The sequence below is a fragment of the Oncorhynchus clarkii genome, chromosome 27 (genome assembly GCF_045791955.1).
Source record: "Oncorhynchus clarkii lewisi isolate Uvic-CL-2024 chromosome 27, UVic_Ocla_1.0, whole genome shotgun sequence".
Taxonomy (NCBI): Eukaryota; Metazoa; Chordata; class Actinopteri; order Salmoniformes; family Salmonidae; genus Oncorhynchus; species Oncorhynchus clarkii.
Genome location: NC_092173.1, coordinates 3,340,622 through 3,359,420, shown reverse-complemented (window position 1 = coordinate 3,359,420; position 18,799 = coordinate 3,340,622). Strand labels below are relative to the sequence as shown.

At 40.5% G+C, this 18,799-nt stretch overlaps 1 protein-coding gene across 1 annotated transcript in view; it reads right to left on the bottom strand.

The window, feature by feature from the left end:
* The window catches only part of LOC139385840 (tetratricopeptide repeat domain 12), a 39,644-nt gene that overhangs the window by 2,571 nt on the left and 18,274 nt on the right, over window positions 1-18,799 (bottom strand). Inside the window, exons 14-20 of the mRNA XM_071131089.1 lie at window positions 17,215-17,278; window positions 16,876-17,010; window positions 16,508-16,600; window positions 16,099-16,167; window positions 9,981-10,082; window positions 9,710-9,809; window positions 9,240-9,468 (exon numbers count right to left, since the gene is read on the bottom strand). Coding sequence (XP_070987190.1) covers window positions 9,240-9,468; window positions 9,710-9,809; window positions 9,981-10,082; window positions 16,099-16,167; window positions 16,508-16,600; window positions 16,876-17,010; window positions 17,215-17,278 — 792 coding nt within the window. The remainder of the gene's footprint in view (window positions 1-9,239; window positions 9,469-9,709; window positions 9,810-9,980; window positions 10,083-16,098; window positions 16,168-16,507; window positions 16,601-16,875; window positions 17,011-17,214; window positions 17,279-18,799) is intronic.

The following is an 18,799-nucleotide window of genomic DNA, read 5'->3' as shown; positions in this document are numbered from 1 at the left end:
GTGGAGACAAAATACAAGGACAGGTGAAAAACAGATCAGGGCGTGACACACCATGCTCAAAGGGATATTCAATATCTGTTTTTTTTTATCCCCAATAAGTACCCTTCTTTGTGAGGCATTGGAAAACCTCCCTGGTCTTCGTTGTTGAATCTGTGTTTCAAATTCCCTGCTCGAATGAGGGACCTTACATATAATTGTATGTGTGGGGTACAGAGATGAGATAGTAATTAAAAAGTCATGTTAAACACTATTATTGCATACAAAGTGAGTACATGCACATTATTATGTGACTTATTAGGCTTGCCATAAGGTTAAATCGTGTGGCCAGTAACCGAAAGGTTGCTGGATCGAATCCCTGAGCGGACAAGGTACAAATCTGTTGCTCTGTCCTTGAACAAGGCAGTTAACCCACTGTTCCCTGGGTAGGCTGTCATTGTAAATAAGAATTTGTTCTTAACTGACTTGCTGAGTTAAATAAAGGTTTAAAAAAATAAAAAATAAGAAAGGGGTTGAATACATGACTCAATTCACATTTCAGCTTTTCATTTTTAATGTATTTTGGAAACATTTCTAAAAACATAATGAGGTATTGTGTGTAGGCCAGTGCCACAAAATCTCAATTGAATCCATTTTAAATTCAGTATTAAGTTATGTTTTACAATTGTGTTTTAAACAAGATAGAGTTCTGTATAAAATGTTATCCTAAATAAATTATATTTATTACAAATAACTTTTAAGGCATACTTACTCCCGTATTTCCACACAGTATTTCCAGGCAAACGAGAACAGAACAGCATAAAGAACGAGCCAGAGGTTGACACACTACCTGTACGTAAGAGTATTAGGGCGAAGTGAATTTAAAAAAAAGAATACTTGGATTTTTTTGTGGGGCACGGATAGTACTTTAAAAACCTGAAATAGTCTAAATAAAATAGCGTGAATAAAGTGACAATATTTCAAAACTAAAGTGCCAATATCTCGAGAATAAAGGGACAATATTTTGAGAATAAACCCAACATTTTATTTTGAGAATGGCTCCCTGTTGCTGTGTGCGCCACCATTAAAATACCTTAATTAGATGACCTGAAACTATACCTTAGAATTGGCTTTAGTAACAAGAAAATCCTTGCTCTTTTAGCACATACTACCCATATTATTATAAGTATTAGGACCTGGAAGAGGTTGCACCAGAGATAGGGTCTTTTCAGAGGGAGGAACCACACTGACTTGGATGGTTAAATACATAGGTAGAGATGGGTGGGCTGTGTGTGTATGGAGGGGGGGGGGGGGTACTACTCTTCAAGCATGGTGATGGCTGCATCATGTTATGAGTAAATACATATTTAACAGGCGTCACTGTACTGCACACACACACACACACACGCACACACGGTATCCCCAAAATAATACCATTCTAACGGCCATGGTGCATTGTCAGGACACCGAATGAAGTTAACTCTCTTGTTACCATTACTGACTGCGAAGAGAAATGGAGTTGCATGCACCAGTCCCTTTCGTGGTGCCCTTTTGAATTCGCTACAATGTTGTTCTTAATCCCATATGTATGTCAACACCTTGCATATAACATGTAACAGTTAGGCCAGTAGTCTATATGTCGAAATGAAGGTTACATATTTGTGTGTAATGGCATGGGGTTTTATGTACATTTCTAATGAAGGCTTCTCCGCAGAAGCGACAGTTACAGGGATGATTAAAAACAGCCTGATTGCCGTAGCAACATCAGGGAAACTGGGCAGAAGAGAGTGCTGCTTCAAATACAGCAGTTCTGCAACATCTTTGAGCCTATCATAATTGCCAGCCTCAACATGCTACAGAAAGAAATGACAAACTGTATAGGAAGCTCTGGGTACAAGTCGTCTGGATAGTGAACAGCCAATAAATCGGCCGATGCAAACAGACGAACATCTTTAGCTGACGACACTTCTTGAAGGCTTGAACAAAAAAAAAGCAGATTGCGATTTTGCTCGTACTGGTGAACTTGCATTTGAATTGTGTATCTTAGCATGCATCATTCAAGACTAAGTTTAAAATGTGTGCAGCGCGTGCAATGGACAAATAATGCACAATGTCTCAGTAACGACTGTCTTGGTTGGCAATACTCAGTATAGGCAGTCCAGGCAACCTGGACCTACAAGGCCCTGATGAAAACATTTGCCCACAGAAAAACGCAAGGCGATGCTGTCGCATACTGTAGCTACTATAGGCCTCAAGATACAAAAAAAGAAAGAGGCAAGCACAAAAACAGAAAAGCAGGAAGGAGGACTTCAGGAGACCAGAGAAGATTTAATTTGACTTGATTTAACTTACCTTGAAACCTGTTGAGTTCAACAATAAATAGTGGCTGAATTTATCCTAAAGCCGACTCCTTTTTTCCTCATTGTTAGGCTATTTGATGTGTCATTTTAATAAAGGTTTATAAACAGCAGTTAATTAGGAGCTACATACAGTACAGTGCCTTGCGAAAGTATTCGGCCCCCTTGAACTTTGCGACCTTTTGCCACATTTCAGGCTTCAAACATAAAGATATAAAACTGTATTTTTTTGTGAAGAATCAACAACAAGTGGGACACAATCATGAAGTGGAACGACATTTATTGGATATTTCAAACTTTTTTAACAAATCAAAAACTGAAAAATTGGGCGTGCAAAATTATTCAGCCCCTTTACTTTCAGTGCAGCAAACTCTCTCCAGAAGTTCAGTGAGGATCTCTGAATGATCCAATGTTGACCTAAATGACTAATGATGATAAATACAATCAACCTGTGTGTAATCAAGTCTCCGTATAAATGCACCTGCACTGTGATAGTCTCAGAGGTCCGTTAAAGCATCAGAGAGCATCATGAAGAACAAGGAACACACCAGGCAGGTCCGAGATACTGTTGTGAAGAAGTTTAAAGCCGGATTTGGATACAAAAAGATTTCCCAAGCTTTAAACATCCCAAGGAGCACTGTGCAAGCGCTAATATTGAAATGGAAGGAGTATCAGCCCACTGCAAATCTACCAAGACCTGGCCGTCCCTCTAAACTTTCAGCTCATACAAGGAGAAGACTGATCAGAGATGCAGCCAAGAGGCCCATGATCACTCTGGATGAACTGCAGAGATCTACAGCTGAGGTGGGAGACTCTGTCCATAGGACAACAATCAGTCGTATATTGCACAAATCTGGCCTTTATGGAAGAGTGGCAAGAAGAAAGCCATTTCTTAAAGATATCCATAAAAAGTGTTGTTTAAAGTTTGCCACAAGCCACCTGGGAGACACACCAAACATGTGGAAGAAGGTGCTCTGGTCAGATGAAACCAAAATTGAACTTTTTGGCAACAATGCAAAACGTTATGTTTGCCGTAAAAGCAACACAGCTCATCACCCTGACCACACCATCCCCACTGTCAAACATGGTGGTGGCAGCATCATGGTTTGGGCCTGCTTTTCTTCAGCAGGGAAAGGGAAGATGGTTAAAATTGATGGGAAGATGGATGGAGCCAAATACAGGACCATTCTGGAAGAAAACCTGATGGAGTCTGCAAAAGACCTGAGACTGGGACGGAGATTTGTCTTCCAACAAGACAATGATCCAAAACATAAAGCAAAATCTACAATGGAATGGTTCAAAAATAAACATATCCAGGTGTTAGAATGGCCAAGTCAAAGTCCAGACCTGAATCCAATCGAGAATCTGTGGAAAGAACTGAAAACTGCTGTTCACAAATGCTCTCCATCCAACCTCACTGAGCTCGAGCTGTTTTGCAGGGAGGAATGGGAAAAAAATTCAGTCTCTCGATGTGCAAAACTGATAGAGACATACCCCAAGCGACTTACAGCTGTAATCGCAGCAAAAAGTGGCGCTACAAAGTATTAACTTAAGGGGGCTGAATAATTTTGCACGGCCAATTTTTCAGTTTTTGATTTGTTAAAAAAGTTTGAAATATCCAATAAATGTCTTTCCACTTCATGATTGTGTCCCACTTGTTGTTGATTCTTCACAAAAAAATACAGTTTTATACAGTTTTAAACACTTTATGTTTGAAGCCTGAAATGTGGCAAAAGGTCGCAAAGTTCAAGGGGGCCGAATACTTTCGCAAGGCACTGTATATAGCCTAGCTGTAGATAGTAGGAAATACTGCATAATAAAACAATCCCTAGTAAGCAAGTGTTTTGAGGGTGGACTGACTATAATTTCGGATTAATAGACTGCATACAACTTTCTATCCCAGCTGGGAGATAGGCTATACAGGACAGTTTTTATTCCCAAAAATATTTTGGTAGTGAAGCTGATTAGTATGCTGTTGCATCAAAAATGTATTTTACAATCATCAATGTTTGAATGTCCAACTTTAATTACAAGTCATTACATTATTCCTGCCAGCCAGCTGTCTAACATGACAAAATGACAGCCAATTGGCCTCCCAATAAACATTTATACATTAGCTAAAGCAAAGCAAATGGCTACGTGCCATGGCACCACAGAAAGCCTATCATCAATTCGTTAGGCAGCCGCGTAGACATTTCACAATTTCAGCATCATGGATTAATAAAGGAAATCTGAGGAAAATGCTACAGAAATTCTATCAACACGTCTATTGTGCTATACGAACATCGAGGACTCTGGATCATTGCTACTCTCCCTTCCGGGACGACTACAAGGCCCTCCTCTACCCTCCCTTCGGCAAATCATATCACACCTCCATTCTGCTCTTCTCCAACCATAGGCAAAAATTTAAGCAGGAAGCACCTGTGGTAAGGATTATTCAACGTTGGTCTGACCAATCGGAATATATCCTTCAAGATTGTTTTGATTACACGGACTGGGAAATGTTCCGGGAAATAGTACCGACGTATACACGGCCTCAGTGACTTTGTTCGATTAGAACTTATCCAAACTAAAAAACGTTTATAGATGGCAACACTTGCGCAAAACTGAAAGCGCAAACCACCGCATTTAACCATAGCAAGGCAACTGGGAACATGGACGTGTACAAACAGACCAGCTATGCCCTCCGTAAGGCAAAGAGGCAAAACGACATTCAAGGTACAAAGTGGAGTCGCAGTTCAACGTCTCAGACATGACATATGTGGCAGGGACTCCAGACAATCACTGATTATAAAAGAAAAGCCAGCCAGACAAGCAAAACACCTTCTTTGCCTGCTTTAAGGAAAACAACATCAAACTGCTTCTCACGAGGACTGTGTGCTCTCATTCTCCATGGCCGAAGTGAGTAAGTCATTTAGGCGTTAACCCTCGCAAGGCTGCCGGTCCAGGCGGCATCCCAAGACGCATCCTCAGACCATGTGCAGACCAGCTGGCTGGAGTGTTTACGGACATATTCAATCTCTCCATATCCCAGTCTGTTGTCCCCACTTGCTTCAAGATGTCCACCATTGTTCCTGTACCCAAGAAAGCAAAAGTAACTGAACAAAATGACTATCGCCACGTAGCTGTAACAGTTTTCTTGAAGTGAAGGAGAGGCGGACCAAAATGCAGTGTGGTGGTTATTCATGTTCTTTAATAAAGGAACTATACATGAATAAACTAACAAAACAATAAATGTGCGAAAACCTAACCAGTCCTATCGGGTGCAAACACAGAGACAGGAACAATCACCCACAAAACCCAACACCAAACAGGCTACCTAAATATGTTTCCCAATCAGAGACAATGACTAACACCTGCCTCTGATTGAGAACCATATCAGGCCAAACATAGAAATAGACAAACTAGACATGTAACATAGAATGCCCACTCAGATCACACCCTGACCAAACAAAACATAGAAACATACAAAGCAAACTATGGTCAGGGTGTGACAGTAGCACTGAATTCTGTCATCATGAAGTGCTTTGAGAGGCTAGTTAAGGATCATATCACCTCCACTTTACCCGACACCCTAGACCCACTACAATTTGCATACCGCCCCAACAGACCCATGGACGACGCAATCGCCATTGCACTGCACACTGCCCTATCCCACCTGGACAAAATAAATACCTATGTAAGAATGCTGTTCATTGGCTACAGCTGAGTATTCAAAACCATAGTGCCCTCCGAAGCGCATCACTAAGCTCAGGGCCCTGGGTCTGAACCTCGCCCTGTGCAACTGGGTCCTAGACTTCCTGACTCATGACTGATTGGCCACTCACATTGCCAACTCAATCATCAAGTTTGCTGACAGCACAAAAGTGATAGGACTGATTACCAACAACAACTAGACAGCCTACAGCGAGAAGGTGAGAGCCCTGGTGGAGTGGTGCCAGGAAAATAACCTCTCCCTCAACGTCAACAAAATGAAGGAGCTGATCGTGGACTGTAGGAGAAAGCAGAGAGAGCATTCCCCCAGTTGAGAGGGTCAAAAGATTCAAGTTCCTTGGCGTGCACATCACTGAGGACATGAAATGGTCCCTCCACACCGACAGCATGGTGAAGAAGGCACAATAGCACCTCTTCAACCTCAGGAGGCTGAAGAAATACAGCTTGGCCCCTAAGACTTCTACAGATGCACCATCAAGAACATTCTGGGCTGTATCACCACCTGGTAGGGCAGCTGCACCACCCGCATCCTCAGTGCTCTCCAGAGGGTGCTAAGGTCAACCCAACACATCACTGGGGCACACTGCCTACCCTCCAGGACATCTACAGCACCTGGGGGCAAAGATAGGCCAAGAAGACCATCAAAGACCTCAGTCACCCGAGCTATGGCCTGTCCACCCCGCTACCATCTAGAAGACAGAGACAGTACAGGTGCATCAAATCTGGGAACCAAAGACAACAGCTTCTCTCTCCAGGCCATCAGACTGTTAAACTGTCACCCCTAACCAGCCTACACCCAGTACCCTGCCCTGATCCTTAGACAGCTGCCCTATTTACATAGAGTCATTGAACACTGATCACTTTAATACTTAAATACTGTTTTACCCACTTCATATGTATACTGAGTCTAAGTGTCCAAAACATTAGGAACACCTATATAAGAACTGCTGTAAACACGTTCTCTATGAATATGTCCATACCGTCTATAAAAACCATTATACATGCAGTACCATTCAAAAGTTTGGAAGCACACCTCCTCATTCAAGGGTTTTTCTTTATTTGTACTATTTTCTACATTGTAGAATAATAGTGAAGACATCAAAACTACGAAATAACACATGGAATTATGTAGTAACCAAAAAAGTGTTAAACAAAAATATTTTAGATTCTTCAAAGTAGTCACCCTTTGCCTTGATGACAGCTTTGCACACTTTGGCATTCTCTCAACCAGCTTCATGAGATAGTCACCTGGAATGCACTACAATTGACAGGTGTGCCTTGTGAAAATTACATTTGTGGAATTTCTTTCCTTCTTAATGCATTTGAGCCAATCAGTTGTGTTGTGACAAGGTAGGGGTGGTATACAGAAGATAGCCATATTTGGTAAAATACCAAGTCCATATTATGGCAAGAACAGCTCAAATAAGCAAAGAGAAGTGACAGTCCATCATTACTTTAAGACATGAAGATCAGTCAATGCAGAAAATACAGAGGATAAGTTCATTAGAGTTACCAGGCTCAGAAATTGCAGAGGAGACTGCGTGAATCAGGCCTTCATGGTCGAATTGCTGCAAAGAAACCACTATTAAAGGACACCAATAAGAAGAAGAGACTTGCTTGGGCCAAGAAACACAAGCAATGGTCATTAGACTGGTGGAATATGTCCTTTGGTCTGATGAGTCCAAATGAGAGATTTCTGGTTCCAACCTCTGTGTCTTTGTGAGATGTAGAGTAGGTGAACAGATGATCTACGCATGTGTAGTTCCCACCATGAAGCATGGAGGAGGAGGTGTGATGGTGTGGGGGTGCATTGCTGGTGACATTGTCAGTGATTTATTTAGAATTCAAGGCACACACCAGCATGGCTACCACAGCATTCTGCAGCGATACTCAATCCCATCTGGTTTGCGCTTAGTGGGACTATTATTTGTTTTTCAACAGGACAATGACCCAACACACCTCCAGGCTGTGTAAGGGCTATTTGACCAATAATGAGAGTGATGGAGTGCTGCATCAGATGACCTGGCTTCCACAATCGCCCGACCTCAGCCCAATTGAGATGGTTTGGGATGAGTTGGGCCGCAGAGTGAAGGAAAAGCAGCCAACAAGTGCTGAGCATATGTAGGAACTCCTTCAAGACTTTTGTAAATCATTCCAGGTGAAGCTGGTTGAGAGAATGACAAGAGTGTGCAATGCTGTCATGAAGGTAAAGGGTGGCTATTTTGAAGAATTTCAAATATAAAATATATTTTGATTTGTTTAACACTTTTTTGGTTACTACATGATTCCATATGTGTTATTTCATTGTTGTGATGTCTTCACAATTATTCTACAATGTTGAAAATAGTGAAAATAAAGAAAAACCCTTGAATGAGTAGGTGTGTCCAACCTTGTGACTAGTACTGTATATTCCGGACACTGACATTGCTCGTTCTGATATTTCTTAATTTTGGAATTATGTGTGTATTATTTTGTATTGCTAGGTAATACTGCACTATTGGAGCTATAAACGTTGATTTGATGGACAGTGATCGGTAGTCTATAATCTCAGTGGCGGAAAAAGTACTCAGTTGCCATACTTAAGTAAAAGAAAAGATACCTTAATATAAAAGTACCTTAATACCTTAATATAAAAGTGAAACTCACCAGGTGAAATACTACTTGAGTAAAAGTCACTGGGTGAGTTTCTAAAAGTATCTGGTTTTAAATATACTTAAGTATCAAAAGTAAAAGTATAAATAATTTCAAATGGCTTATATTAAGCAAACCAGATAGCACAATTGTTTTATTTTTAAAATGTACTGATAGCCAGGGACACAGCACAACACGCAGACATAATTTACAAACAAAGCATTTGTGTTTAGTAAGTCCGCCAGGTCAGAGGCAGTAGGGATGACATGTGATGTTCTCTTCATAAGTGCGTGAATTGGACCACGTTCCTGTCCTGCTAAGCATTCAAAATGTTACGAGTACTTTTGGGTGTCTCCTAAATGTTTGGTGTAAAAAAATATATATATTTTTTTAGGAAAGTAGGAAAGTTCTCAAATATAAATAACTGTGTTATGCCAATGCCAGCTGAGATGTTGAGGAGTGTGTGTGGGTGCATGTGCCTGCATGTGTATGTGTGTGTGTGTATGGGTGCGTGTGTGTGTAAGCATACGTGCACGTGTGATTAATTAACATAGCAATTACCTGGGCTCTGCTTTACACAGCTTCCCCAGAGTGATGGCAGAATTTTGCTGCACAGCACTTCTCTTGGCGTCGCCCGCAGCAAGGCGGAGCAGGAGCAGGACAGTGTCGGTTCCCAGGAGGCTGCTGGCTGCCCCCCGCACCCCCAGGCAGTGACCCAGGCACAGGGCAGCGTTCCCTGCCACTGCCTCCTCACTGCTGGGACCCAGGAGCCTCCTCAGGGTGTGAAGTCCTGATGAGTAGGACAAAATAAAAGTTGCCCAATGTAATCACGTACACTCACAGACAAAAGCACACACACACAGGCACATACAAACAAAATAAAAACAGACGTGCTCATACACACAAACCAACACGCACACGAATGTGTGAGGACACATCTTATAATACAATATCTGTTTTTGTTATTTTGCATCTGTCACATTACACACTAGTTCAAAAACCAAGACCAATCCATCATACATGTATCTTACGATTATCACATTTCACCCACTCCTCCTGAGCCGTTTGACTGATAGCCGTGCACACTGTGAGGGTCTTGATCAAATATTTAGTGGTGGTCTTCCCTGATCCCTGCATGGCAAGATAAAATGATTTCTCTCACACCATATACAGTATATAGAATACATTATATCAGTCCATATAACACATATTTATTATTTTATCAAGAAGCTGAATCGGGCAGGCAGTGATCACCTAAAAGAAATATAATAAAAAAAGGCAATAAATTATGCTTGGCATTACTTTCAGTAGCCTCCGCATTGTCCCCACGACTCCTCTCTGCACGGCGTCTTCAGTAGCAGCGGGGGACTGTGGGAGCACTTTACTCAGCAAACCTGTGGCTCTCTGAGGCCAAGAGAAAGAACAATATGCAGTCAGAGGGAAAAGAAAGAGAGTGAGTGGGGAAAGAAACAGAGCAGTCATCAACACCTGTTGCTGATATTCTGTCACATTTACTGACCCGGAGAGAGAGATCCTTAATGTCACACTGAATGTCACACAGAGAGAGAGAGAGAGAGAGAGAGAGAGAGAGAGAGAGAGAGAGAGAGATCCTCTTAGGAATGTACAGTGCATTTGGAAAGTATTAAGACCCCTTGAATTTTTCCACATTTTGCAACGTTACAGCCTTATTCTAAAATTGATTAAATTGTTTTTTTTCTCTCATCAATATACACACAATACCCAATAATGACAAAGCAAAAACAGGTTTTTAGACATTTTTGCAAAAAACAATATTTACATAAGTATTCAGACTCTTTACTCAGTACTTTGTTGAAGCATCTTTGGCAGCCATTACTTCCTTGAGTCTTATTGGGTATGATGCTACAAGCTTGGCACACCTGTATTTGGGGAGTTCCTCCCATTCTTCTCTGCAGATCCTCTCAAGCTTTGTCAAGTTGGATGGGGAGCGTTGCTGGAGAGCTATTTTCAGGTCTCTCCAGAGATGTTCGATCAGATTCAAGTCCGGCTCTGGCTGGGCCACTCAAGGACATTCAGAGACATGTCCTGAAGCCACTCCTGCATTGTCTTGGTTGTGATCTGTCATGACTCTCCTGTGAGGATCCAAAGATCAGGTTTTCAATGGATCAACTTCTACCAGACCCCTCTCACCCGCAGAGGGGAGGAGGGACTGATGTGGGGGTTTTGTGACACCTCATGCTCGGTCGTAAATTGTATGCAGCAAAGGACTCTCTTGGCTCCTTTGTATCAACCAAAGGAATACCTTTGTCTCCAGAAGACTTTTGCCAGCCCAAAACTCTAACGTCCAAAAAGTGAACTTTGGAACAATATCTCTCACACCCGAATGTGGGAAATGGTCAGTGGGTAGATGTAGAAAATGTATGTCATATTGTTTGTAATTTTATGATGTTATTAAAAACTGTATGAACCAAATACTGTAACTTAGGAAGGAAACCCCCTTTAGCCATCAAGTTTTCATCCAATCTGATGTGAAAAAAACAATTTTTTGTTAAGATAGGAATGTGATTTGTAATGAAATTTTAAAAAATGATGTCCTTTTCACATTAAGTAGCCACGCCCCGAGTGATGTCAGAAAAGCGTGTCAGTGTGATGGAACCGCCCTTTTTGACCAGAGTGCTTAAAAGGACTGGCTAGGAATTAACATATCAGACCAGAAAGATATGAGACAGTGGTCCACACATTGAAATGGTTAGAAACTCCGAAACTCTCAACACGAGGTGAAGAAAATGAACTTACCAGAACAGGACACCGTCGGTCTGCAGCTGTGCGTGTAAAGTGGTTTTGGAACTTTGACTATCTAAACGAGGAAGAGGAGAAGAAAACTCCCCTCTCAGACAATCACTGGTACGGCTAAGTAGCTGTTCTTAGGAAACAGCCCATTGGAGACAACTAAGAAGGACATTGTGACCTCTGGTGGACAATCAGAGCATGTACAAGTGGCCCACAGGAAAAGCTCACTGAAACAACTTTCCGAGAGTGATTGGTTCCGACCGAGATAAACGATGAACGAACGGTATTCAACGCGTAAATACAATCTTTTTTTTTTATTCCAAATGGGCGGCGGTTCGTGTGCAAGGTATATGATTAATGTGAGGACAGTCCTAGAATGTATCCACGACAAATGTCCCCTTTTTCTCTCTCTATTTTCCCCACCCCATTCTCTATTTCTGTGTAATAAGCCGCCATATCTTGTTAGTCCACTAGGGACCTTTGTCTCATGTAACTGTGTATGTGTATTCTGTGTAATTATTTAGTTAGCTAGTAAATAATGCTCACGGTTGGGGTTCTCGCAGATCCAAGAAGGTTACGACTGCTCAGAATGAGACTGATATGAGGTAATGATTAATAAGTAACTTAGATCATCTAGAGTTTAATTTGGGAGATGGCAACTCGTTAATAAACAACTTCTTCCGAGGCGTCCTAAATTCCTATTGAGTAAAAAAAAAAAAGGGAATCAACAGTATTATTCCCCGAAAACCTTACCACCAATTGGAGTAAACTAATAAACTGTAACACTTAGGCTTCTACCTTCAGTTTATACATCTTATTCACATTTTAGACACAATCTATTTTACAATAGTTATATTTTGTTTGTTTTTAGTCCTTCCTCTATTTCTGATGTCCATCCCGTTTGATTTCTATTTGTAACTGTGCTATTTCACAAAATTTCTGAACCTATACACATTTTACAGACCCCTATTTGTTTTACATTGGTTATCTTGTTATTAGTCCCACCCTTCAGCTCCATTCAACCTCTCCCATCTATCTCTCAAAATCATCCATTTTGGATTTCTATTTGCCATATATTTTTCAACTGTGCTGTGACGCTTCACAAAAGTACTGAACCTTTCTATTCTCAGGAATGGGCCAAAATACCAGCAACAGTGTGTGAAAACCTTGTGAAGACTTACAGAAAACGTTTGACCTCTGTCATTGCCGACAAAGGGTATATAACAAAGTATTGAGATAAACTTTTGTTTTTGACCAAATACTTATTTTCCACCATAATTTGCAAATACATTCATTAAAAATCCTACAATATGATTTTCTGGATTTTTTTTCTAATTTTGCTGGCATAGTTGAAGTGTACCTATGATGAAAATTACAGGCCTCTCCTATCTTTTTAAGTGGGAGAACTTGCACAATTGGTGGCTGACTAAATACTTTTTTGCTCCACTGTAACTCCACTAGTCCTATTTATGATATCATTCACAAAAATTATACTTTTTTAAAACATTTATTCGAAAAATACGTTGTTGTTTTTTTTCTCAATTAGTATATTTGAGTTTAACCACAATATTTGTTGTATTATTTGTTCTGTCTTTTCAGGTGGATTCAACTGAAATTGCAACCAACTTTCTAAGGCTTGTTTAAAAAATAACGATATTTTGGAGATTATTTCCTTTTCAAACAACCGAAAGTGAGCAGGTGTAATCTGAATAAAGGGAAAAGGCCATTCTTGAACATAGGATGTTCCTACCAATTTACTAGAGAACCAGTGATCATATAATTTAAAAAGCAGGTCACTCGGTGTAGGCAAAACCATAAGCAAATAGGTAAAGTGACTAAATGACTAAAGAGTTAATCAGGGTGATTTTTCCACAAATAGACAGGTATTTTCCTTTCCATGTTAGCAACATCTTATCTATTTTTGCTAACTTTCTATAAAAATGTATTGGAGTGAGAAAATGTCTTTCTTTTGGGATTTGTATACCGAGTATGTCCACATCTCCGTCAGACCATTTAATTGGTAAACTACACGGTAATGTAAAATTAGCATTTTTTAGTGATCCAATATGTAATATCATTTGTAACACTTATTACAATTTGGTTTTAATCCAGAGGGGATAGCAAAAGTATCTAGATCCTCCATGAGGCCGTGGAGAGATTCTAATTGTGATTTTAAAAGAAAACATGAATCATCAGCGTACAATGACACCTTAGTTTTTAAGCCACGGATTTCTAATCCCTTAATATTATTGTTTGATATAATTTTAACAGCTAACATTTCGATGGCAATAATAAATAGATATGCTGATAGTGGACAACCTTGTTCTAATCCTCTAGATAGTTTAAAACTTTCTGAGATGTAGCCATTATTTACTATTTTACACCTAGGGTACCTATACATTACTTTAACCCATTTTATAAGAGATTCCCCAAAATATAGGCATTTCTAGGCATTTACATATAAACTCCAGTCGTACTTTATATAAAAGCCTTTTCAAAATCAGCTATGAAAACCAGGCCACTATATATATGCCACTTGGGTCCTGTTTCAGTAATAATGATATCAGACCTTCTTGTTGCGTGTCTGATAATCTACCATTTATATAGGAGTGGTTAAAACATGCTAATAACGGTCAAAAAAAGTTTTGTATACTTCCACTGGTATGCCATCCAGCCCTGGAGTTTTCCCAGCCTTAAAAGGCTTTAATTGCATCAAGAAGTTCCTCCTCTGTAATTTGGCCTTCACACGAGTCTTTCTGTACAGATGTTAATTTGACATTATTATTAGGGGAAAAAATCCATACAATTAGTCTCAGTTAGTGGAGATGAAATGAAAACATATTCTTAAAGTACTTTTCTTCCTCTTTCAAAATATAATTTGGTGAATCATGCGTGACTCCATCATTTGTAACAAGTTTCAATACATTTTTTGGGTAGCATTTCTATATTGAAGATTGCCACAACCATGCTTAACCGTAAGGATTGTGCCAGGTTTCCTCCAGACCGGACGATTAGATTCAGGCCAAAGAGTTCAATCTTGGTTTCATCAGACCAGAGAATCTTGTTTCTCATGGTCTGAGAGTCCTTTAGGTGCCTTTTGGCAAACTCCAAGTGGGCTGTCATGTGCATTTTACTGAGGAGTGGCTTCCATCTGGCCACTTTACCATAAAGGCCTGATTGGTGGAGTGCTGCAGAGATGGTTGACCTTCTGGAAGGTTCTCCCATCTTCAGAGGAACTCAGGAGCTCTGTCAGAGTGACCATCGGATTCTTGGCCTTGACTAAGGCCCTTCTCCCCCGATTGCTCAGTTTGGCCGGGTGGCCATCTCAAGGAAGAGTCTTGGTGGTTCTTCCATTTAAGAATGATGCAGGCCACTGTGCTCTTCGGGACTTTCAATACTGCAGAAATGTTTTGGTACCATTCCCCACATCTGTGCCTCGACATAATTCTGTCTTGGAGCTCTACAGACAATTCCTTCGACCTCATGGCTTGGTTTTTGCTCTGACATGCACTGTCAGCTGTGGGACTTTATATAGATAGGTGTGTGCCTTTCCAAATCATGTCCAATCAATTGAATTTACCACAGGTGGACTCCAATCAAGTTGTAGAAATATCTCAAGGATGATCAATGGAAACAGGATGCACCTGAGCTCAATTTCGTGTCTCATAGCAAAGGGTATGAAAACCTATATAAATATGTATTTCGGTTTTACATTTTTTATACATTTACAAACATTTCTAAACACCTGTTTTCGCTTTGCTATTTTGGGGTATTGTGTGTAGATTGAAGAAGAACATTTTTTTATTTAATTAAGCAATATGGCCCGAGGGTAGATGCCTGGACACAGCCCTTAGCGGTGGTATATTTGGGCGCTCGAGTGGCGCAGAGGCCTAAGGCACTCCATCTCAGTGCAAGAGGCGTCACTGCAGTCTCTGGTTCGCATCCAGGCTGCATCACATCCGCACAATTAGCCCAGCGTCGTCTGGGGTAGGCTGAATTTGTTCTTAACTGACTTGCCAAAGTAAATAAAGGTTAAATATATAAATATTGGCCATATATCACAAACCCCCGAGGTGCCATACTGCTATTATAAACTGGTTCCAAAATAATTTGAGCAGTAAAAATAAGTGTTTTGTCATACCCGTGGTATACAGTCTGATATACCATGGCTGTCAGCCAATAAGCATTCAGGGCTCGACCCACCCAGTTTACAATCCATTTTAGAGAATGGCTGTAATGTAACAAATTGTGGAAGAAGTCAAGGGGTCTGAATACTTTCCGAATGCACTGTATGTTCGAGATACGTTCTGAATAGCTTTTAGCCCCTTGAGACTGCTTAGACCAGACCGTGCTATGTTTTCTTATACGTGTTCTAATCTTAACTTTTCAATGCTTCGGAATACATGCTGACGAAGCAGGAGTTGTGTTTATATCTAAAACTAGTTGCTATACATAAAACAAGTATGGTGTCGTATTGTTTCTCTCCAAATACCCATCTCTTCCATCTTTGTTTGCATATGAAAAATGCTTGCGACATGGATAGTTAGAGCATGATAGGCCAGAGGGGCCGTAGAGAAGTGTCCGTGAGAGATGCCGTGGTTTTGGTCTCATCAGCAGAGCTGCGTCGGGGCCCTGTGGTGCAACCACTCACTGTGATGATGCCCCCGTCGGGATCACTCAGCAAGCCCAAGCATACTCCACTGATGGGAACAGCATGCTCCTGCAAGATAAGGGGAGAGAAAGAAAGCGAGAGAGAGAAAGGTTAATCAAATGTTCACTGTACATATCACTTTTTCATAGGGGTGCTTATTATTATTACACCAAAGGGTCTGAAACAAAAGCTCTGTGCTCTCTTTGTTCTTGTTTTTCCATTCACCTCCTTCCCTCCCTCCTCCCATCAAATTGATGTGTTACCCTGATAGGTGGGCCAAGGACTAGTCAATCACTGCCCAACTCCAAATGGCACCCTAGTGTGCCATGGGCCCTGGTCAAAAGTAGTGCACTATATAGGGAATATGGTGCCATTTGGAATACGCTCAGCCTAACAGCCTCTATCGTACCTGGATGGCTGTGGAGGGATTACCAGAGAGGTTGATCATCAGTCCCAGGAGGGGATAAAGGATCTCTCTGTATTCACAGTGAGTACACCACTTCTGTAATAGAGAACCACAGTGCAACACAACACTCACTGGATTTGATTTGAGAAATGACCATTGTACATTGTTATCTATTCTGGCTTATAGGTTTCAGTCTGTGACATTTCAAAACCTTTATTTTATTGGAAAGAGACAAAGCAAGTGTGCCATCATTAGAATTGAAAAATAATCAAATAGAAAAAGAAACATCCCAGTTCAGTTTAGGAAAATAACAAAGTTGTGTGCTCCTTTAAAATAAGCTAGTCATAAATACAATATGGAGCAATATTCACCATGGCGATTAGAAAGGCCTGCCAAAACTCCTGACAGTTGGCAACCTCGTTATGGATGGCATCATCTCCAATCATATTGCCTATTGTTGATATGAGCGATGGGAAACAATGCTGGTTGAATGTGGTGATGTTTCTCTGCAAGCGGAACACAAGGAAAGATTATCCCAAAACTATTTTGACAATGTCTGGTCGCAGATGAGCTTTTGCTGTATTGCCAACTCATATGGTTGTAGTCATGTTTGGCATGACAGATCTAGGACCAGGCTACAACAACTACAGTATCAGGAGCAAATTAAGTATTTGATGAGATGTAGCTAACTTCCGACACAAATATCTTACCAGCAGACTTGCGAAAGGGGGCACAATCAATGTTGTAAACGTGTCCCTTAACTGCAAGCAAAATCTGTAACATGAACAGGGAATTAACCATGATGAACATGAAATGTTCAAGAATATACAGTAGATATGCTACAAATCACTTGCCTACGCGGTATAGTGATGTAGCATACTCTATACAATAGGTTCCCACATGGCTGCACACTGCATACAGTATGGGACACGGACAATGAATCTCAGGAGGTTACAAACACAATCAATATTATATTATTATTCATGAGTCATGACGTGCGGTACCAAACCACAGTATGTGACGACATTATCGAAATGTTTTATAACACACACAATTACACACATACTTAATAAGTCAACACACACCCCCCACCGTTAGCAAGTAATGGACGGCTTTTGGCCCACCAAAAAAGAAAAGACGCTAAATTAAATTGTAGAACTGAAGCCAAACAAATTGTCCTGGAGAGGCTGTCTATATTGGGCTTATACACCCCAATTTCACACTCCACCATTCTCTCACTCTGCGAGCATGTGTGTGTGGTGCTGAGGATAGATAGAGAGAGTGAGAGAGGAGCCTTGGCCTAGGCTGTTGTTGATTGCGAAGATTGAGGCTTTTTTCATTGAAGTAAAACGAAAGTTAGAGGATAAACAGTATGCCTACAGTGAAAAAACAACAAGCGGAATGTCCTTTGTGTGGACAAGTTTGAATAATGTAGTGGACAAAGATGAGAAGAGCGTTGGCACGGCCAAATGCAAGCCACTGTGCAAATCGCTATTCAGAGAGAATGCAATTTTGGAACTTAAATGTATTTATTTTCTGTATTTATAATCATATGCTTTATCATTATCCTATTATTATTGTATATCATTGTTATTATTGTAGGTCTATTAATCTAAACCAGTTCTTTAAATACGCTAAACGTGTTTTGTTTAATTCTGCTGAGACATTTTCGTTGGCTAAATTAAGTTAGAATTGTCTTTTCAAATGTGTGCTCCATCTTTAGTTTAAGATAAGTTAGTTATAAGAAGGCCCGTTGTAAAATAAATATCATTAGAGGTTAATTGCTGCAATTAAACCAGTTCGTCTTTTTAAACCAAGTCTTTTGATTCATTCTGTTGAGCCCTTTTCTTTGGCCAAATTAAGTTCCAACTGTAATGTTGTGTTTGCCATATTATTATAGCCTTCTCGTATTTTTCCTATAAATAATGGCTTGATTTACTTTTGTTATTACCCTAATAAAGTTTTGAAACTTTTGTGAAGGTTTGGTGTGGTGTGGCTATTACTAAGCTTAACTACTGCCGGCTTATGATATGAAGGCAGTGTGCACCAGCGCTCCAACTGAATCCGACAGTTGAACTTGAGGTGAGGACCCTAGACAAGACAAAAACACACATACCACGCTCGTCACACCCTGACCTAACCAAAATAATAAAGAAAACAAAGATAACTAAGGTCAGGGCGTGACAATAAGCTTCCTTCTGTATGCCTATATCTGTCTAGCAGACACAGTAGCCATCTGACAAATGCATGTCGGTGTCATAGCATGCTGCCGGCACATCTCTATATCTCTCTGGG